Here is a 23,329-nt window from a genome sequence, read left to right as displayed (position 1 = left end):
CTGGGTTTTTCTAGTAAGAAGCCAGATTAGAACATTACTGGTCTGGCAAAAGTCTAATATATTCAACTTCAGTTCAATGTTAGGTCAAAAATAAACCAATCTTGCTTTCTAATAGAATTTCACGAGTAAATTAATTACTAAATTTACTGCTAATTCACTTAATTTGTTCAGTTTTACATCGTCATCTTCCTGACTTTGTGCTAAATTTGTACATCTATAATTATCAGTGAGAATTTCTTTTTAAAAGACTTTATTTATGTTAAAACCTATAAAGAAGACAAGAGAGAAGTTTCCATTTACTTAAAATAAGAGAAGATTTAATGGATGTTTGGTCAAGAAGTTTTGCTGAGAACTTGAAGAATTATTTTGTAATATTAAAAATTCTTTCTATTTGTCAATCAAATAAACAACAACAATATGCTAATGTATTAGATTATCATAGTAAAAATATCATAGTTATAATTGATTAAAGTGACCTTTTACCATTTAATAATAATCCTAAAACTTCAATGGAAGCATTAATAAAAATGATAAAAAAGTTTGTAAACTTTCCAATTATTACAAACTGAATTAAAATAATAATACACAATTAATAATAATTAATTGTCAATTACATTGAGCTTTTATATTGATATTTTAGAAAACTAATCTTTATATAATAAGTTATTAAATAAATCTTAATAAAATCAGATAGTTAAGTTAACAATTGATGAATAAATTTGTTATTTTAGGTAATATAACTCAGGTGAATAAATAAAAATTGTTTTACCATTGGAATGCATACATTTTAAGTACAATTGTGAATTAAAATCAAATGTTTGACAAATTATTGATCAAATAGTTTAAATATCAGTTTATGACTAATTTCGAAAGTTATAACAATACGTAGTCCAAATTTACACATAACTTTCGCATTGCAATTAGAGACAGAGTGTAAGCCGTCCAATCAAGCGCATGTGAGAGAGTGTCTCACGAATGTCACCACATGAGTATACTCATTGAGATACTTGGGAGAAAGGAAAGAAAGAAAAACTAAGTGGGTTAACGTTAATCATAGAGAATTTGAAGAGAGTTTAAGTTAAAGTAGGTTCTCAGAACATATTAATGTTTCGTCATATTAAAAATATTTTTAAATATACTTATTTAATAATTTATCTACATTATTTAGATATTATAGGTAAATTAAATTTATCTTGATACCAGGAAGTTGGTGATTATTGTGTTTTTTTTTTTGTAAATCTCTGAGATCAATTCGTACTTAAGTACCACGATTACATGTAAATATTAAATTCGATCGAATCTTTTCTACTTATAATTTAGATGTAAAGAAGATAGCAGATTCCAATGCAATTCATCAACTTCGATTGATTGTTCGTGATTAGAAAATCATCAAAGGAGAAACTTTACTATACAATTTAACTCAAGTCGCAGAAATAACTCTGATCAATGCCAGCTTTCACGACACTTTACTTTTGATTATATGAATCTCTTTCACACTTTTTCATTTTTTTTTTTTTTAGTATTCATCACGTATTCTTGAAAAGGAAAAACGATTTATGACAGTTGATGTTCTAAAAGAAATACTAAAGTGTCATCATTAACATCACAAACAGAAGAATTTGTCAAAAATAATCCTATTGTTGAAAATTAACAATTTTTTAACAAATTAAATAATCATTTTTTCTTAATAGTTAATATTATTAAATATTTATTAATAATTAAGTTCGGAATATAAATAAATAAATATTCGAAGGTTTTATTTTTTTTTTTAATTTAAATTTTAAGTAAGATTAAAAAATCAATTTAAATAAATAATTTTTTAAATATTTCTAATAATTAATTGAAAATTTATTCATAAACAACACATTCGAATTCAACTGACATTTTGGCTAAGAAAAAAATCTATCGTTTCTCATTTTTTTGTTTTACATCACTCGTATCATATTGAGTAGATTCATGTCAGACACTTGTGGATAATTTAAGCACCATCTTGGGTGCATGTTATGATATTTATGATATATCAAGAATATTTAAATCAGAATGCAAAATTTTTTATGCAAGCACATTCTCTATCCTCGTGCTTGAGATGTTTAATATTTATTAACAAATAAATGTTTAATATTTTATAATAATAAATTAACTTTTTTCAGTAACATACTCCATTAGCAAATGTTGAACAAATCACTGAAATCTAGCTAGCTTTGTTGGTGTTAAGAATCTGATGAGCTTGAGTTGAAAGATCTAGATGTAACTAGGACTATCAAACATTATCTAAATGGTTTTATTAAGTATTGTCCACTAAATAATAGAATGATAATTCAACTATTCACTAATTTGAAACAGTTTTTAAAAAAAAAACCCAACTTAAAATGTCTGATTTAATATTTCATTGATTTGATACTTGATAACACATGATCAACTGATAATATTGCATGATGCTAACTAAAACTAGACTTCATTCAGCTCTCTTTAATATTAAATTTCTTATCAGATGTACTAGAGTCTACAATCATTCATATAATTGATGATATTTGTGATAGGGACTTTTAAAATTCCAATAATAATATCTTCATGACATTCTTCTTTATATAAGTCAAGATGATGATCAAGTTTTTCTACGACTGTTTTTCCTAAACATTTTAGACATATTCTGTAGAAATCATCATAAGTAATTGACAAAATAGTCAGCATTTAATTGCATTCATAAATAAAATACATAAAATTATCCTGGATGTCTATGTAATGTACGTATCTAAAATTATTACCCAATCAATTGGTCTATGATACTTATTTTCTTAGCTTATTGATCAGTATGTTACTGGTTACTGATCACTCTGCTTGATTTACAACAGTCATATTCATTAAAATCAACTGCTAAATTTATGATCCTGTTTGCCAATATAGATGTAATTAAAAATTATAAAAATAAGATACAATATGAGTTATATCATTTTTTATCAACCTATTAAAATCTTTCAAATTATCTTTATCAAATATAATATCAATTCGATGAAATTCATTTAATAAATGATACCAGATTTTGCTTTCAAATTCACCCACAGTATCTCTCAGTTCATCAATAGTTTTTATAATTAAGTTAAGCATTTTTTATTCTTTGATAACAGATACCATGTACTTATTTAAACACAGAGTATTGTTATCTGTAGAAAAAAAAATTCTTATATCTCAAACAAGATATAAAGACAAACGTCATAAAAAGTCGTTATTACATTAGTGTTAATAATGAAAATTAACTTTACTCATCTTTTGAAGATCACAAAATAAAAAATTGAAAAATATTCCTAGAAATGACATTAAGACTTGTTATTAACTAAATTGTTACTTGAAAAAAAAATCGCTTATGTCATAATAAAATTATTAATTTTTGCTTCCAATAAATACTCACAGAAGAATGCATGTACATTGCAACAAAATAACAAAAAATTTTCTCTCAAAGATCTATTTTCAATCAATTCACTTCTTTTATAACTTTTCAATCTCCCTAGCACGTTTTTACTCATCATGAATATACGAAAGAGTAATTTTAATTTGTTTCTTTTTTTTATGGGTGTTTGTACAAAAGATGAAGTGTGAATGTTAAATAAGCCAAGGATAGCTTCACTTTGTCATACTAATTTTTTACCTGGCTATAAATTTATTGCAATATAGACCTTTAAATAGATATTTTAAAAAAATAAATTTTATAATAATCATAAAAAATTTGAAATTAATAATTGTTATCCTGTCGTTATTGATTTTTCAGGTACTAGTGATTGCAAATAACTTACATCGATGATCACATATAGTGAAGATCTAAGATATTTTTATCTGTGATCACAACTTTATCAATTACTTAATTAAAAGATGATTCATTGCTGATTAATAGATATTTTTTTAATTCAAAAAATTGATCGAGAGTCTTCATCTTCATTCTTGAAAAATATTTTTAATTCCTATCAATTGTATCAATGGTATCATAACAAAATTCTTGTGAATACAATTTCCTTATTCAACAGATGATCCAACAGGTATTAACAATCAATGAATAGTTACAATATTAATTTTTTAAATTCCTCACTAAATTCAATATTTTTTCAAATGAACTACTATTTACAAAATAAAGTAAAATATTATCAGACCTGAGCAACATGAAGAAATATATTTATAAAATCTTCTTTAAATGGTTTTAAATTAAATTAAAATAATTATGAATATAAAACAATTAAATGATTAAATGAAATTAAAAAAAAAAAGTTTATCTATTTTAAGGCTAAAAAAGAAAATTAATACCAGTGGGTTAATAGTCGTATAATAAATCCCATATAAAAGTTGATGTAAAAAAAAAAAAAAAACTAATGTGCTCAATTTGATGATGCGAGAAATCTCACAAAACTACTTGGCAAGGTCACACAGTTGACTATCATGATTGTATACGGAAAGGAAAATCACAGCTCTTGAAAATCAGGTAAGTAGGTAAAGTCTAAACGTGCCAGATAATTGCAAGTAGTTAAAGACATTCGTTAAAGTGTAATCGTACACTATTGATCTTATTATAATTTTCAATAAGAGTTCTATTATCTTTTCACTCAACTTAAAAAAAAATAACCCATATCTATTGATTAAAATTCATCAACACTATCACCAATCAATCACATCATTGAATCTATAAATATTTCATTTTACAATAAAAAAAAAAAAACATCACGAAAGTGAAATGAACTTTCTAAATCATTTATCAAATGATGACATAAAGTAATTCAGTAAAAAACTATATCATAGCATATATTAGCAAAATTGATTTGAGTCACACGATAAAATGGAGATGCATTCAATGAAAGTTGAACGTGTACAGTGACATTAAAACTTGGTAAAGAAAACAAGAAACAAGTTGAATGCCTATTAAGGAGAAAAAACATATCATTTTCCCTCTTTTTCATATCATCTAGGAAAGTAAAATTGAGAGTTGATGAATTAGTACACATTTTATACAAAAGGTTTAATAGACATCTAGTGAGAAATGTTGATGAATAAAATGAAATAAACTCAAGCCACGAATTCTAGATTTCTTTCTTGCCATTTCTCTTCAATTATTATTTATAAAACTGTAATTAACTTCTGACCTGTCCCAAGCAGCTATTTAGTTGATCAGCTTGTATTTCTTGTCTTTACAGACTTCAGGAATTGCCAAAAAATAACCGGTTCTAATAAGTTCTAGTCACGTTTAGTTTTAATTTCCTACAATGTTCTTATTTTTCTTGATGAAATTACATAAAATAGATTTTAAATCAAATTACTAAAATGTAACAAGCAATAACTTTGTTAGTTTAGAAACATTGATGTCAAGTTCACTTTCAAATTATTCATTTATACATATTTAGATAGAAAAAAATGCTAATTAACTTCTTTATCACATGAATTATAGCTAAATTTACTTGGTTAGCAATTAAAGATTAAAAACAATCAATTTACTGAAATAAAACAATGTTATCTTGATATACTGTTTTTAATAACAGTTTTGGTAAATAAAGTTGATATCTAATTTTAATCTTTTACATTGTTACATCATTTGACCTAATTGCTAATTTTCATATCAAACATGGACAAATGATTCTGTCATCTAGATGCTGATACATCTCATGATCAAAAGAAAAATGATGATGATGATGATGATGATGATGATGTTGATGGAAAAGATGTTTTTTTAGAACAATTACTAGATAAAGTTGGTATTAAAAAAGAATACAATGTCCATAATCATCAAATAAAATGAATAAACAACTCATTGACAGAAAAAGAGTTTCTATTTCAAAACTAATGATAATAGTTGATGCTGCGGTGATATAGTAATTAACTTTTAGTTGGATAACTCATGAAGATATATTATTTTTAACAATCTTTAATGCATTGCCTTGTATAGAAATACTTAGATTACAGACACCTGTTATCTAGATGTAAAAAGATGATATCAAGAGTATAATCATTATTTAATAAAGCAACTCCCAAGATATTTTGCTAGCGAAAAATGTACACGCGATGAGAGCTACAGGATCGAGCATTAAAGAGGGCAACGCCCGAGGTGGCCTTGCACACGACCTCCTTGGAAGTTTCCCTGGAGTATAAGTGCGTCGATGCCTGGAAATGAAGAAAGAAAGACAACAGAAGAAGATAGTAGAAACAACTTTAGCAGACGAGCACAAATTGAAGGAGAAGAGAGTGTTGCATCGTCCTCAAGCGACGATAAAGTGCCCACCGGTTACGTATCCTCCTCAGCTGCCGGTTTCAAGACTTGCAAAGAAAGAGGGGAAACTAGGAATGCCTTCTGGATATACTAGGATCTCGAGAAATCCTATAATGCTAAAAAATCAGGATTGCTTTCCACTTTGCAGACGATACAATCAGCATCTTCTCTACAATCTCGTTATTTCTATGTGCTTTAACTCACTAGATAATGGAAATATTTGATATACGAGTTCTTCTTCGTATTTTAAATAATTTTTTCTTATAAAATTCAAAATATTCTAGATTATTTTTTTATTCTAAAAAATTGAAGTAATCAATTAAAATAATTATCCTATTTTTTTAAGTAACTATTTTAATGAAAAAAATAATTAATTAGATTTCTTCTTCAAAATGTTCATCAGTTAATTTTAATTGAATATCAACAGCTATTTTGTCATACCATCAATAATGTCAATTGACGGTCAGTTTTCCTTTTGGTCAAGTTCTTTTATAAGTCTTTTAATCATCGATTGATATCAATTTTAAACCTGTAATGCATTTCTTTTTTGGTCTGACAAAAGTATATGTGATTCTACTTAAGGTCTAAACTGTTTTTAATAATATTAGTCTAGAGCTGTTTTTAGTAATATTGATTGCAACGTAAATGTCACTAGATGCATTTTAGGGTTAAAAAAGTTCATTATTTAATTAAATATAAAATGACAGTCAGTTTTCGGTCACTTTCATAGTAATTTTTAAATTAAAGATTAGATTTTTAGAGTTATTTAAAGACAGCACGATATGTTTCCCTATTAAATTGGTCCTTGCTGATTTTTTTTCAATAAAAATCACCAAGTAAACTGATATTTCAGCTGATTAAATATAAAAACTTTTCTGCTTCATGACTGCAGTCAGTATTCAATGGCAGAAATTTATTACACTTACTCAGAGTAGTAGTGCTTAATTCATAAAATGAATAGGAAGCAGCATTTCTGTATAATTAAAAAAAATATGTATAATTTATGGGATAATCTCTATCTAGAAGATGCTACATTACGGATATCCCTATGATTAATAAGAAGATTTCATTAATTTATTAATAATTAAACATAAGTATACTAATTAACTAGTGAATATTGAATTCACTCAAAAGCAATATTACTTTTTCAAAAAATTTCTCGGGTGTTGAGTTAATTTAAAAATAGTCTTTTTTACCATCATTCAGGAAATAAAATATTTATGATATTTGCTATTTAATCACTTTAACATTTTTAATTAATCACTGACAGATTAAGAGAAATTATCACTCGTCGCAAACAATTTTATGGTTTATTAACAGCTAATGACATAATTCATTAATAACTATTTTGTTTTTTTTTCAGATTGAAAAGAAGTTTCCTAATAACAACTATTTAAATAAAAAATATATATTTCCCAATAGAAACATCAGTTGATTTCAGTTAAAATACTACTGGTATTTTCTTTAAACACCTAAATTACTTAATAATATAACAGTTATTTTTTTTTTTTAGTAAGAAAAGGAAGATATCTATTTATGAAAATTATTAATATAGTTTATAATTTAAAACCCATTTTGCTATTTCCTCTAGTTATTCGTAACATGAAAAAAAAAAAACTTTTCGTAATGTATTTTAAAAAAGTAATAGTAATAATTGAACTAATTTACAACGTCAACGAGCTATGAAATACTATTTTCCATGTAGCTGATACGTGTTATAAATTATGTAATCGCAATTAGAATTACTCACGCAATTGACAAGAAAGCATGCGTTTCTATGAACTTTCCTCACTAACTGGCTGTGTCTCAAATTCACACGCGGAAGTTATGTATCTCTAGCACGTCTTGGTATCCATTATACATATGTATATCGCGAAAGGAGTAAACTAAACGGAATCTTCTGCACTGTTGCAAACGTTTAGTCTTTCTAGTCACCTCACGGCAAATGTTTTATACGCATATCATTTTCTCCTTTTATATTATGTATTCAAAATTATTTAGTTATTATTATAAACTTTCTTTGATATTTCATTTATTACGGAAGTTATACAAAAGTTTTTGTTGCAAAAAAAAACAAAGAATAATATTTATGATAAATTATTTTTAGATGTCATCATATTGAAGAAATTTTTATGATTGCAATCATTAAGTTCTTTAAGTGCATAAAGTTGTCAACTTCTAGTTGCTTGCATCAGGTAATAATATATTACGCAAGGCAACCTTGCAATGTCAAGATATGCATGGTATTCAAAAGTTCCGGCAAACCTTAGTATGTAGTGTGCTGTTGCAATGTAAGATGTAACAGAGAAAATTCAATACCGTCTTAATCATTTTTTTATAACTAGAAATAACATCCTCCTTGATGTCAAGGAAGATATATTACGTGTACACTTATATGAATCAGTTAAAAAAATCCCACTATAATAATCATAAGATGATGGTGTATTTCGATTGCCATATTCCATGACGTAAGATAAATTTTAAATTAAGGTATTCTTAGAATAGAATCTATACCAGTTGGAAATTCTCACTTTCTAAATTTTTATTTACATCTTTTGCACACTAAAATTGATTATTTTGTTATGAAATTTTTTTTAGACTCAAAAAAATTATTTTAGTGTAATTGAAAAATATCTCGTATTCAATAATTATGTTTGTTATAATTTACTCACGAAATTTTAGGATTATAGTCTAACTCAAACTGTTTTTATGATCATAAATTTCATCAAGGATCCAACTATCCTAAATTATCAATCATTTTGATGATAATATGAAATTTAAATGATGTATTTTATTGATAAAATATCTATTATATTATTTAAATGTTTTAAGATTCTAAAAATAAATTCATACTGATGGTTTTTATGGAAATAAAAAAATTTTTTTTTGAGGATTAGCATTCAATGAAGACTGAGATTATCAGCAGAGTTCAAGCTTAAACAGATATGTAATTGTATTTACTAGATTTTCCCAGGGAAAAATGATTTTTTCCATTATTTTAAATCATAAAATTGAAGTTTTAGATATTTAGTTTGAATTCTAAACTAACTGTCTTTTATTAATTATTAAAATACATCATAAAGATGTAGTTGAGTTTAAATTTGTTAAATCATCCAAGTCAATATAGAAAGATTCGCTCCATTTATTGACAAATTTTTAATAATAAGGAAAATTTTTGATTATCCAATAGGAAAAAATTTTTGTACGTTTTTTTATGGATTCTTATGTATCTCAGAAGCAAGACAGTACTATAGGCAGTGCCATACACTAGAAAAAGACACAACTATTAAAAATTCTTTTGGCTTTTTCATGAGCAAAGATTACTTTTTCTTTAGTTGAATAAAATTAATTAGTTGATTGTCAACCATTTCTTTTATTTCCAATAAAATTCCTTATTATTAAAAAAATTCCTTATAATACCAACTAAAATAATCTATATTAATATAAAAGTATCTTAAAAAAATAAAGTTATAAAATTCAGAAATTACGACTCCCTAATTTAAAATTTTTAACCGTTACATGTGTAGTGTCTAGAACGCGATTTTATTAGCAAGCATTCAGATACATGCTTGGTTACCACCATGTCATTCTATAATAAAATAAAATATATAGTCTATAAACATCTATTTCCCAATCATGTTACTACTCTACCAATCATTATTTATAATAACGACATTAATTAATAAAATATCATTACACAAAACTTCAAACTCAAGATGTCAATTTAAACATTAAAATGTCACAGATAATATCAAAGATCAAATATGCGAGGAGTTGTAATTCACCTTGATGAAAATTTTGAAGAATAATATCACCTTAAGAGGAAGAAGAAGAAGAAGTCAAACAAGCATTGAAATATAAAAAATGATCTAAAAAGTTGGTCTGCCTTCCACGGATACTTTCATCGACGGCAAGATCATTTTATTGTACAACTGGAGAACTTGTTGCTCGGCGCCGAGTTTATAGCTTGCTTCACTTCACTTCATCAGTACAGTAGCTATATTAAAAATAATAGATAATAATAAGTATACATACACAACTATGATTTTACCTTTTATGCTATCTAATTAACAACTATAATAATTATTCCACTATTATACATAAATCCTAACCAACAAATATGTTGTGGTTCAATTTTAATTTTAAATTATGTGAATTGTCTGTTAGATTATAATAAATTTGTTACACTTAACACAATAGAAGATACAATAGAAACAATTATCAATTTTAAAAAATAATTATTTTATATACGAAATGTTGATATAAATTATTCTCACAATCGCAATATTTAACGAAAAAAAAATTTTTTTTTAAATGTATTGTAACTTAATTGGACTACAGCACGTATTGAGATATATTGCCAAGTCACTTAATTTTATGTGTGCGAAATACAAATATTTACATTCTTGAGTTATTTGTAATATATAAGGTAAAGTAATCTGTTTGATAAAATTTGATGGCTTCACACATGCGTGAATTTATTATTTTTACTGAACCTTTATGAGGCCATTATTATTTTAAAATATATATATATATATAAAAAGTGTTATGTGATGTAATATTTTGCGTCTTAAAAGAATGCCATAAACATAATTGTTTAATTAAAATTTTTCCTGATTTTGTTTTTTAATAAGCATTAAATGAATTGATAAAATTTTATTATTATATCAATATGTTTAGATGTAAGTGTAATGTTTTTCAATTAATATTACATTTCCTTTCATTTTAAAACCATAAAATCTTATCTATATATAGAGTAACTATTAGCATATATGTAAATAGTCGTTGTTAATTAATAAGATTTAAGTGATAAAGATAAATCTTTTTTACTTGATTACAGATTATTTAGTATTTTTTTTTTTTTTCAAATAATAATAAAAATGAGCTCAATGTAATAACTGACAACTGGTCAAAAGCAAAGCGAGTTTGTGTTATGTAATAAGAATTTGGTATTAAAGCATTCTTAAAAAATATATTAAATAAAAAAATGTGAGGAATGAATAATAAAATTGGATTAAAAGAGGCTAATTCCATTAATTATTAATAATATACTAGTCTCTAGAATTTTTATTATAAAATAAAAACATTTCCAATTGAAGAAAATATTGTGCACCTACCCAAACAGAAAAATGTTTAGCTCATGCTATGGTATTCAATATATGGCTCTGATTAAAAATCACATGAAAATTCCCAAGTTAAAATATAAAACCTAATTTCATTATTAAATAAATTTTTTCTAAGGTTAAATTTAGGATAAATAAATCCTTTAAAATGAGAATGATTTTTTTACTCAATTAATTGAATTAATTAAATCAAATTAGCTTCTTGTTGGAAATAAGATAGGTTGTATTAGCACATAGAACAATTAGTTTGATTTTATTAACTAAAGAAAGAATTAATCTTTCCTAATTGAGAGTAGTTTTCAGACTCACCAGAACTAAATAATAAATTAAAACAAATAACTAATAAACAAAAAACAATTTGTAATCTGTAGATAATATGTTTAGAATCTAAAGTTTTATGATTTGTAATAAAAATTATTTTTCCCTGGGAAAAATCGAGCAAATGCAATTGCTTATCACTCTTAATCTTAAAAAGGACTTAGAAAACGTTGCTCATGCCTGGCTTAGACTCCAAGTTTTTACTCAATACTAGCCCTTAAAAAAACATACATAAATTAATATTAAGTTGGAAATACATAATTTTTGTAATTCCTATACTCTAATTTATTATTTAAAATATTAATAAAAAATAATTTGTCTTCTTTTCAATTGGTTAATTTTTAAATTAACGGTTCTCAAACATGAATATGTAGTAAATAATTTATTTTTTAATACCTGATATCTATAACACGCTATTCTTTTTAACTATCAACTATGACAAACTAAACTTCATGCAAACTTGTTTAAATTTTGCTTATCTCTGTATAAAACATACCGAAGGAATATTCATATTTATAATTGAAAAATAAAGTCAAGACTCAGTACATACACTATTCCTTTCGTTATTTGCTTTATAAAGAGAATATTATATCCAAAGGAAATCGAACTGGATTTGAGAAATGAAAAATATCCTAGCAACGTTTTATTTATTACTATACGGAAGTATTTGATTCAATATGCATAATCGTGATTATGATTATGGATCATAAGTCTTGACATGCTCTTATGAGTTTGTAATAATTGTATATATACGACTATGCAAAGGAAGGCGTCTTACTTCAATGACGAAAGTAGTAACGAAATAGTTAATTTGTGATATCCAGTAGGAAGGAAGTCGCGAAAGTCAATCGACTAATTAAATTGGAAATAAATACCTAACATAATTAATGCTTAGAGAATTTATTAAAGAAATTAATTTAATTTCAAAACTTATCGAAAATTAGTTACATTTGCAACTTTGTGTTTACAAAAATAAGAAGAATACTTCTGACTTTTATTTTCATTTTTAATAAATTAAATTATGATTGTAAATAAAAGAGAAGACATATATCGTTTGATTAAGGAAGTTGGATTTCTATAGCAAGGTATTTATAAATGAGATTCTGCTACAATTTTTGAAGGATGGTTGTTATCATTATAATTCGAATTGATCGAATTTTTTAAAAAGCGATTTTATTAGATACTAGCAATTAAAGTTTATTTTTATACACAGGTTTAGATGAAAATTACGTCCTAAAATAAAATTTAAAGTTCAGTTTCGACTTCACAATTTTCAATTCCTTCAATGTTCCAATTGTCACCTACAATTTCATTCCATTTTGGGAATCATCAAGCTCATTGAAGATTTTAATGTCTTAGACTGATCTAAAGAACCTCATTTTGGTCATTAATGTCATCATAAATTTTTATAACATTATTTGTATGGCATTGATGCATTTCTGAGATTCAAAATAAATTTTATAAGATCCATTTTTAACCTCAACTCTTTCAGTCTTGGTGGTTTGTGAATGTTGCTCTTTGGATAAATCTCTTACTTCTATTGTCAAAACACTTCATTAAAATCGATTGATTAATTAAGGTATAATTATTACATGTACTAACAGACATTTATACTTTTATATATATACATATATAAACAAAAATATAAATACAGTAAATATTCATTAATAGTAAATCCATGAATGGCAAACACTCATTATTGACAAGTCCATTCTTTCTTTCAATACACACAACTTTTTATTGATAGACTTCCCAAACTTGCTTTTAATAATGGTGGGTTTGCAGAATGACTTGCTGTTGATGAGAGTCTGTATTACATATCAGAAAAATCAAACTTACTGTCAGACTTACCATACATGAATTTCAAAAATAGACCCTATATTATGTAGTTATGATTTAATGTATTAATTTATTGCATTTACTCAGTGACTACGTAGAAATGAAAATGTGTACAGCTTGAATCATCATAACCTGCATATCTTGTATCAAAGATGGAATAAAGAGGTTATATACCAGCAGGAATTTACGTAGGTGGTTTCATAATAATGAGAATAATTTACATATTTTTCATTGACACACTATTTTCAATCTTTTTAATTAAATATCTATTTCACTTATCCTTTTAATAATTTTAGTTTTTTAAAAATTAAATTGTATTGACATTTTTTTCTTTTGAATATTATTCATAATGAGGTTCTTTGTGTCAAGGTGCACAAACATTGAATTTAAAACAAGTTATGATAATAATTTTTTATCAAAAATTGATATTAAAGAAGAAAATAAGAAGAATATCAATTAAAAAAAATTAGATTTTAATTGTGTAAGATTCAATGGGGTTAGTAAAAGAATTTTTAAAAAAAAAAAGAATTTGGACCATACTGGCATGCTTATTTTTCTCAGAAAGTCAATATAAAAATTTTAATACTTTTCCCTCTTATATTCCAAAGACATTAAAATAAACTAAAAAATAATTTCAATTTATAGATTTTATAAAATAACAACATTTCAAGTTGTCCAGTAAAGGTATTTTCAATTAATTATTAATGGAATTTTTCTACTTTATTACATAAACAACTACCCAATTAAATCATTGGAATGTACATCTAAATTTCTTAGAAATTTGAAAAAAAAATCATTAATTACCGAAACGATAGTATAAATTAATCGTTCTATTATAAATAACTATAGAGAAACTCCTATCCTGCCCAGTCATAAAATAATAATCTTCATAGTAGAATTTTACCGATTTTACCTCCTTTGATAATAGTTTATTTTAACAGCTACCGAGACTACTTAATGAAGGGAGAAAAGAAAAACCGAAATGACTGGTAAACATGAATGGTCCTCAATGATTGAGATTGGCACGAGCGCATGGAATTGAAGGATACGAAAGAGGAGGAGCAGGAAGACGAGAACAAAAACGTACGTTCCGAGGTCATCGAATGGGAAGCCGTTAAAAGTAGTGGGCAATAAGCTTGCTGCCCTACGGACCGTGAATAGTCAGTGCACAGAGCAACGATTTTATAATTATTGTACCTGCCATCTCTACCTTGAAACTTGCCGTCTAAGACCTGAACTCTACGTTCTAACTCTATTATACACTACGCTATTTATTTCAACTTCACTTATAAATAAGTTCAGTTTTTCAGTCATTTTATTTTTTTTTTATCCCACCGGAATATTTAGTATCCATTTTTCTTGTGCAATTATCATAAGAAAATTCTTGAACTTTACTTGAATTTTTTATCAATTAAACTGTTTAAAAAATTAACTATACTTGAATGTATTAAAAAAATTTTAAATTACCACATTTTATTGAAGTCTCTTATAAATAATGTTTGTGTTTGGAGCACGATGATTGATGTTTTCATCTCAAAATGAGAATTGATTTTATCAGACTTTCCAAGAATTAGTTGACACATGGACTAACAATTAGATCATACAATCTTAAGAATTTTATTTTGAATGCTAAAAGATATTTTTTTAATTTGATTTCTATTTAATACTCTTTCTATTTAATTGACATTATTTATGAGACACTCCAATAATTGTAAATTATTCTAACAACTGAATCAAAATGTTCATCTAGAATATGATTGATTTTATTCTCCAGTCTGATTTTTTTATAAATCATTTTATCAATAATTCAAGCAATTTTTTTTATACTTTTTGCTTAAGTTTTCCGAAAGAATTATATATGTATAGACATTAAATATGTGATGTTAATTAATTGATGATAATTACACTCTTGCATAGTATTCTTATCTTATTGTCACGACCTTGAAATGAAAGTCAACTAATCCAACAAAAAATATTTCATTTTTAATTACATATTACAGTCGAGAAAGAATGACTATATAATTTAAATATAAATATTTAAAACATAGTTTAATAATTGTCCTAGGTCTATTTTTTTAATGTTCTTTGTTTTTTATTTCCTCTTGTTCTTTACAATAATATTGACTGTCTTACCAGAATACAGGAAGGGTGTCAGTATGTGTTGATCTTAGATAATATCATTACGTCAAATAAGTATTGTATTAAAAGATCAATATCTTGGTATCTTCAATGTACTCTGATTAATTGTTGAAATATTTTTAAGTATATCTAAACCTTCAAAAGGAAGGTAACAATAATGTATGATAAAAAAATGTGTTAATCTTACGTTTGTTATTAAAGAATCGTTAGAATTCAAAGTTTATGAAGGTAAAATTACGGCAATTTTCAAATTATTCGAGTGTTAATTAATAATTTAGAATCAATACAACATTTTGAAAATGAAAATGATACGTAATTTACCTTAAATTTTGACAATAAAATAGTATACCTACAAGCCTTTTTTTTTAACCATCTAAAGAAGTTCCAGGCTATCACTTCAAATGTCAGAGTGATATCTTCTTAAAAATACTCAGGTTTTTAAAAGATATTTTTTCTATTTTTGATAATGAATTTTAATTAAAATGGCTCTTTAAATAATTACTAGTAATATGTAATAAAACATTCATCCAGATGTAATATATAAAAAAAAACCTATGTTTTCTTATCACAATTTACATTTAATTTATATGTCTCAGGTGTTAGACAATTATCTTGATGCAATAGCTATAGAATTTATTCGAATTAAAATTACACCTGTATTATATCAGAATCTACAACAAATAGAACATAAGATATGCAGCAAGATTCAACGTGAAAACTTGACCTTGATCGATTTTATGTCGACATGTCAAAATAGTAATATACAATAATTCATTTTCCAACAGTATCTATACTTATTGATAAAAATGTGGATGTTCAATCAAAAGTATGATATAAATACATACTATTAATTTGGAAATACGTAGTTGATATAAAATTTTTCATAGAACCTTCAAAAAAAATACAACACATAATATCAAATATTTCTATTTTGTAAAATTGATATCATTATTGTATCAAAGAAATTGCACGTAATTTGGTTTGTCAGTTAGACAATTAATTACCAGACAAATAACTATAAAATTCCATTCGGTGATTAGATATCAATGTTCTAGATTATCACACCATCAGTAGTATTATCAGAAATTTTTCTTCTATCTTAATTGATAATTTTAATTCACTTCTCAAATAAAATTAAATCGTTTACACAATTATGTTTACTTATGTACTGCTTTACAGAAAGTTTGTCTCCTATTGATATGTTTAATCAATGATATTCAGCTAAATTCAGTGAAGTTATTTAAACATAAATAGCTTTTAAATGGCACAAATTTCATTAATCTAATTACAATTACAATAAAATTATATAATTAACTTTGGCACGAGAATTGTAAAAAATTATTGAGTAATAAAGTTTTTACTCATTTTACCATCATGGTTACTTAATGTAAATAAGTTTGCATATTTCTTCAATTATAAATTGTAAATTAAATGAATAAATTATTCAAATCACTTCATATCATTCACTGTATTCTATTTTTAAACAAAATAAAGAAATAAATATATATTAAATAAAATTACTCACTGAAAGTAGAATTTGATTGATCATTTCTAAACTTTGATGTATTGTTGAATGAAAAGTTCAATCACACCGGTTTTAAGCGATATTGTAATATTTTAATGAGTCAATGATGAATTTTTAATTTAACACGTCATTAAATAGACTGTATTGAATGCCAAATTGATGCATGCGTATAAAAAACAATTAAACACATATAAAACAACAAGACAACTTCACTGTCAATTCAAGACTGACGACAAGTCGCCACTAACGAGTTTTCGTTGGTTCAAGATTTACTCGGGTGTTTTCGCTCCGTTCACGTGACTTCTCGTATATTATCGGTTATATTCGGAATTTCTCGGGTTGATCCGTTCGGAACTAGCGGCTTTCGAGCTGCTGCGCTCATATGATTGTCAAAAATGTTATTTATTTCCGCATCGCAATGTTATAAATACTGTTATTTATATCATAAAATTCATTTAAACACAAAAAAAATAATAATTAATAATACGAAGATTATTTTCTTCCTGGATTCGAGACATATCATCTACTCCGAATCATTGACATTTATTTGGAGTATGCTTTTTTTTTCTTTCAATGAACGAATCTGAAATAACACCAGATAAATAATTTTTTATCAAACAATAAAGTATTTTTAATTTTAAAATTACACTTTATGTCAGTGTATATTTTCTTTTACCTTGTCATTTATTATTTCACTCATGTCATAATGAATGACATATCTAACTGCGGTTTTTTACAATTTCATGTTACAATCATTCTTGGTAATAATTACTCTTAAAATTTTCCTTTTTAATTTAATAACATCATGTAAGAATTGAGTATAAAAATATTTCTTATAGTTTGAATTTACTGGTTTGTTTCAATCTAATGTCAACAAATATTTATCACAAAGTGTAAAGACATAGAAACAACAGTACTTTAATGTCTTTATACATGAATATAAATATATATATATATATATATATATATATATATATTCGATGTAAACAACTCATGTCTCTCAGCAATCCCGTTCGAGTAACGACGAGGAATCGATATTTTTCCAGGTAACCGTACAACACATTGACCAAAGACTAGACTCACACCTGCTTCATAAGAAAACTCAAATTTGCTACGGACAATTTTTAGTTTTTTTTATTCAACTAAGGAAACAATTGCCCAACCATAAATCTTATTTAGAAATTTTTTTCTCAAATATCTGTTAAAGGAAATCAGACACGTTTTTCAATTCAAACAACGATACTCCACGAATGTTTGAAAAAATTACTTTACCATTATCTCAATTGGTTTAATTAATATCTCTGGTAATTAATGGCAGATTAATGTGTTTATGTATAACATAAAAATACTTAAGGAGTAAAGTAATAATTACCGTCGCTTCCGAAACCAATTTGGCAGTTTGAATCCGATCTTCATGATGACTTGATAGTAAATCCACTCAAAATACACAAGAATCATGAGAACAAATTGAACATTATTTAATAAAATTTTCACAAGGCCTTGATAAATCGCACGAACTCAGACACAAACCGTTCACTACACGACTCACAACCGTTGGAACACACACTGGACTACAACGCATATATCCAGGTGTTGAATTTTACGCACGAGCCGACATAACCGTTGGGCTCTGTTGGTATGATCACATGTCAAAACACCGGCCTATTACTGATTAACGGATACACTTAACTAGCGTAGAAAGTCGCTAAAATAATGAAGTCAATCATGATCGCATAATCAGTACATTTTTCAAGTATATGTACTAGTTTCAGTGGCTACAAAAAATAACAACACTTCCAATATGAATAGTGAGTGTAATGAAGAAATAATTTCATCTTTATAAATTATATTGCATATGTATGTGAATATGCTAAAGTTCAATAATTAGATTTCTTGTCATTTAATTTTATGTTTTACACTTTCAATTAATTACTGTTTTTCATGATAAAATAAATTGATACCAGACAAGAATTTTTTTCATTAAGAAAAATTATCATTTTTTTAAAAAAATTAATAGGAAATTTTTATATTTAAAATAAACAATAATGATATAGTTGATAATTGTAAAAAAAAAAGTACTCTTAATCACATAATTATTTGACTTTGACTTCATGTTAACTTATTTACTGTTTTTTAATTACATCAGTTAAGTTCTTGACAATTAAAAATAAAACAATTAACTGAGCCAATGCATGGTAGGTAAACTAGTAACGATAATAATTAAACTCTTCATTTGAAATTCAATAAAAATTGTAGATTAGTTTGATGACATAATACTTGGACACATAAATGCTCTGTTAAAGTAACTTTAAATCGATTACTATTACTAAGGTCAATATACTGTAAGTTTTTATTGGATTACCCTTCACTTTTTGCAACTATACTTTCATTGGATAAAATAAAAGGATTTTATGTGAAATTTTACAATATGATAAATAATTTCATGGTGGTATTATTCATTTATCAATTTATAATAAATTAAAAAGGCAATAATCTAAACATATCTATTTGGAGTTTTGTTAACATTGGATTAATATTATAAAAGTAAAGCTCAATTCGCGGTCAAGTTTAAATAGAGGGCACCACTGTCTAGGATGTGGATTGATGGTTTGGTAGAGCTCACTGTCAAAAAACTGTAACAGGTTATTTTCTCTGTTCATTGACAGAAGGCCAAACTGTCTATGGATTCGAATGTGAATGAAGTATTATATGAAATAAATACTCCATTATCCACAGTGCAACGTGTTCATTGTTGTGTCAACATTAGATATAAAATTGTCTAGAATTGACACAAAAAGACTACAGTTTGTATCTTATCCAATTTTTAAATATTACGTACATAAAACATATTTCTCCTACTCAGAATTATCTCACATCTTAATTACATATTGAACACGGAATTATATCTTTCAGCAGTCTACATTCAGATCTTACACAAAGTACCAAAAGTACACTGCTTACGTTTAAACTTTCAACTGATATCAAGACATTAAGATTAACGGATAAGATACAATGGGTTCTCAGGTAATGAATATTTCAAATTGTTTTTACACTTTTTGAGTATATTAATAATATTTTTAGAAAACTATTTAATTTTTATTCTCTTTGAAAAATAAATTATTGTTTTAGGTCCATGAATTCGATGTTGAAATGACTTGTGAGGGCTGTTCGAATGCAGTTGAAAGAGTTTTAGGAAAAAAAACTGGTGATTATTTTTAATTAAAACTTTAGTTTGACATAAATGTTCTGAATTATTGAATACTTTCATAGTTTAAATATGTATTAATAAATTGTATTTTTACAGGTATTGATAATATTAAAATTGATCTCCCAAATAAAAAAGTATTTGTCACATCATCATTACCGAAAGAAGAAATTTTAGAAACTCTAAAGAAAACTGGAAAAAATGTATCTTATATTGGAACACAAGGTTAATTAAAAAAGTGAAATATTTATAAAAGATAATATATATCTGATCAATGTTGTTCGTTTTTTTTATCAGCTATCTTGTAATTAATATTAAGAATTTTGTCTTTTATAAATATGTTTTATTACAAGAATAAAAAAATTTATGATTAAAAATATGTGACAATTAAAAAGAGAATAATTATATTTAATTTATCATGAAAAAATGGTAAAATATTTAAAATTTAATATCACTTTTATGTGTATTCATAATTTTAAAGATGAAAAGTAAGAATCCAATTTATAAAACTCATTTGATAAGTTTTTTTACATTTTCAATATTCGATAGTCTTTTTTCAAAAAGAACTATAGTATCTCGGAAAGATTCCATTTGATCTGCTAATACTTCGATAAGGCTTGTTTGGCTAAGGTTTAAGCAAAAATTTGAATTTGCTTTCAATAGTGTTGATAATTCTTTAGCTTTTTGCTGGTCAAATAGTTTGAATTCTTGCATAGAAAACAATTTTTCAGTCTTATTATTCACATTATCTAAATGATTTATGATAAACTAATAAAATATTCATTTTGAACTATAATTAGAATAAATTAATTGTGAAATGTATAACTGATTAATCTACATTAATTACATTTCATGTTCAGCCTTTGTTGATTTTGTACTATTCGAAAATCACATTTATCAAAATTAGACTTCCATATTATTAGCTGTTTATCTTTACCGCCTGAAGCAAAATATTCACCAGAAGCTGAAAATGCTATAGCTGAAACACCATCCTCATGACATTTAATAGTATAAATGGGTCTTCCTTCTAATATATCTAAAATCTGAAAATGAAAATATTAATAAGCTAAAACATTCATAGCATAATAATTTACAAAAATAGTACGTTTCATACTGAGGGAGGAAAAATAGACTAGCCACGTGTTTACTACCCTCGCTTTCGGCTCGGGTTGTAATTTTACACGTGGTTTAAGCTAGTTTAATGGTCTTTCCTAGGGCTGAATATGATTTTTCGTCATACCGGTATGGAAAGTTCAACCCCTTTCCAATGGAAAAGTGAATTTTCCGCGCGGGTATGACGAAAAAAAATTTTTCCTTCAAACAAAATATTTGTTTGTTATCGTTATAGGTAAAATTGTTAATAAATGAAAATGATTACCTTCATTTTGGATTCATCTGTTGCAGTCAGCATGAAATTTTCATTAGGATGATACCTAATTTTATTAATTGGTGCAGAAGATACTTCATAATATTGGTGCAGAGTTCCAGTTCTAATATCATAAATTTTTACACATCCTCCAGCATTCGCTGATCCTATTGCCAACCCACTCGGATTCAATTGAACATCAAGTGCAGGATCTAATTAGCATTATTACAATGATTAATTCATAATTATAAAAAAATATTATCGCACAATTATTTATCAATAATTTCTAAAAAATTTTAATCTGATACCTTTGAGTTCGTGAATTGTTTTAACACACTTCCCACTTGAAACATCCCATACTTTGATAGTTTTATCATCACTACATGATATAAAAAATCGATTATCAGATGAAAATCGTGCACAGCGAACCCAGTTCGTATGTCCTACGAAAGACTTTAAAAACCGTCGTTGTTTAACGACCCATAATTTAATATTTTTATCATCTGACGCCGTAAGAAGCTGCAATCAAATTATTTTTCTTATTTTTTGGAAAGTAAAAAATATTAAACATGTTATCGATTTATGATAAAATAAAAATAATAATATATTTACTTGTTCACCATTGCAGCTAAATTCAATAGATCTGACAGCTCCCATATGAGCTTTGAAACTAACAGATTGTCCATTAGCAGTAGGAATCCATAATCGAACCGTTTTATCTTTAGATGCAGTTCCGATAAGTTCACCAGACGGAGCATATGCAATGTCACAAATAGCATCAGTGTGTGCAACAAATCGTTGAGCTCGTTTTGACTCAGAAAAATTGTATAAAATAAAAGTTTTATCTAAACTACTGGTAGCAACTTTAGAATCATTAGGATGAAAAATTACAGAAGTAATCGCTTCTTTATGACCCACAAAATTCTTATGTATTGTAGGATCAGTATCATTGTGTGACATATTTATAACGTTCTTTCTGAAAAAAAATTGATTGATTAAATTGAATTTAAGACTCACTTTTCTTACACGTATTTATTGTATAAATAGTTAATTTAATAGTTTATGAAATATGAAAATTATTTTCTTAGATTTATGTCAATTTTTATAACTCCAATAAATGGTTATTTAAGTTAACCTCACTTACCTTTATGTAAAGTTTGTTAAAATATAAAGTTTTACCAGGAAAAAAATTTTAAATTTACTTAATGAATAATAAAAATAAAAATTCAATAGTTACATTATTTCATTATTCATATAAACTCGTCGAATAGTAAAGTTTTTTAACATAATTATGATGCATTTTATAAATTCATGTTTTAAATAACTGTTGTCACAATTAAATTTCAATTAATTCATATATTTGTACACTAATAATTGAGATTTACTTACAGCAAGTAATAAATATTACTTATATAAATATATTAATGTAATACTTTTTGTTAATATAAAGTAAGTATAAATATTTATTCACAATTTGACAGTTAGAATATTTCAAAACAAATTAATAACGTTCTTAGAATACGCTAGTCATAAAAACTACTTTTTTATGATATTCTACAAACCGGAAATAGCATAT

The 23,329-nt window shown here is 25.7% G+C and overlaps 3 protein-coding genes across 12 annotated transcripts in view; 1 reads left to right on the top strand and 2 right to left on the bottom strand.

The window, feature by feature from the left end:
* The window catches only part of LOC118064440 (cordon-bleu protein-like 1), a 44,016-nt gene extending 25,203 nt beyond the window's left edge, over positions 1 to 18,813 (bottom strand). Inside the window, exon 1 of one of the 4 annotated variants that reach the window (XM_035079050.1) lies at positions 18,555 to 18,813. In XM_035079050.1, coding sequence (XP_034934941.1) covers positions 18,555 to 18,640 — 86 coding nt within the window. In that variant the 5' untranslated portion in view covers positions 18,641 to 18,813. Of the gene's footprint in view, positions 1 to 17,182; positions 17,409 to 18,554 lie in introns of those variants that run through there. The other 3 variants (XM_035079033.1, XM_035079059.1, XM_035079040.1) reach the window with 3 other exon arrangements.
* Positions 18,814 to 19,550: 737 nt separating this feature from the next.
* Positions 19,551 to 20,731, top strand: Atox1 (Antioxidant 1 copper chaperone). 4 transcript variants are annotated; one of them, XM_035079454.1, is made up of 4 exons: positions 19,551 to 19,986; positions 20,099 to 20,206; positions 20,312 to 20,387; positions 20,487 to 20,731. In XM_035079454.1, the coding sequence occupies exons 2-4, from the start codon at positions 20,195 to 20,197 to the stop codon at positions 20,615 to 20,617; spliced, it is 219 nt and encodes a 72-aa protein (XP_034935345.1). In that variant the 5' UTR covers positions 19,551 to 19,986; positions 20,099 to 20,194; the 3' UTR covers positions 20,618 to 20,731. The 4 variants fall into 4 exon arrangements, with proteins under 4 accessions (XP_034935345.1, XP_034935337.1, XP_034935330.1 ...); XM_035079446.1 differs by having other exon boundaries at positions 19,551 to 20,017; XM_035079439.1 differs by having other exon boundaries at positions 19,551 to 20,017; positions 20,096 to 20,206.
* A 157-nt stretch (positions 20,732 to 20,888) lies between these two features.
* Poc1 (Proteome of centrioles 1) lies at positions 20,889 to 23,174 on the bottom strand. 4 transcript variants are annotated; one of them, XM_035079389.1, is made up of 6 exons: positions 23,143 to 23,174; positions 22,366 to 22,729; positions 22,062 to 22,272; positions 21,766 to 21,965; positions 21,235 to 21,430; positions 20,889 to 21,136 (listed from the first exon to the last, which is right to left on the bottom strand). In XM_035079389.1, the coding sequence occupies exons 2-6, from the start codon at positions 22,711 to 22,713 to the stop codon at positions 20,898 to 20,900; spliced, it is 1,194 nt and encodes a 397-aa protein (XP_034935280.1). In that variant the 5' UTR covers positions 22,714 to 22,729; positions 23,143 to 23,174; the 3' UTR covers positions 20,889 to 20,897. The 4 variants fall into 4 exon arrangements, with proteins under 4 accessions (XP_034935280.1, XP_034935262.1, XP_034935272.1 ...); XM_035079371.1 differs by lacking the exon at positions 23,143 to 23,174 and adding an exon at positions 22,991 to 23,100; XM_035079381.1 differs by lacking the exon at positions 23,143 to 23,174 and adding an exon at positions 22,898 to 22,955.
* Positions 23,175 to 23,329: the final 155 nt, after the last annotated feature.

Source organism: Chelonus insularis, unplaced genomic scaffold (assembly GCF_013357705.1).
Source record: "Chelonus insularis isolate UGA/USDA-ARS -01 unplaced genomic scaffold, ASM1335770v1 contig_117_pilon, whole genome shotgun sequence".
NCBI lineage: Eukaryota > Metazoa > Arthropoda > Insecta > Hymenoptera > Braconidae > Chelonus > Chelonus insularis.
This window is presented reverse-complemented; position numbering and strand designations above follow the sequence as displayed.

Excerpts from the sequence above, each read along its gene's own strand:
- Atox1 (XM_035079454.1), top strand. Across the intron at positions 20,388-20,486 it reads AGTTTTAGGAAAAAAAACTG|GTATTGATAATATTAAAATT; the intron begins GTGATTATTTTT and ends GTATTTTTACAG.
- Poc1 (XM_035079371.1), bottom strand. The coding sequence starts at position 23,040 with ATGTTAAAAAACTTTACTATTCGACGAGTTTATATGAATAATGAAATA. Across the intron at positions 22,273-22,365 it reads TTAGCTGCAATGGTGAACAA|CTTCTTACGGCGTCAGATGA; the intron begins GTAAATATATTA and ends ATTTGATTGCAG. Across the intron at positions 21,966-22,061 it reads AACAATTCACGAACTCAAAG|ATCCTGCACTTGATGTTCAA; the intron begins GTATCAGATTAA and ends AATGCTAATTAG.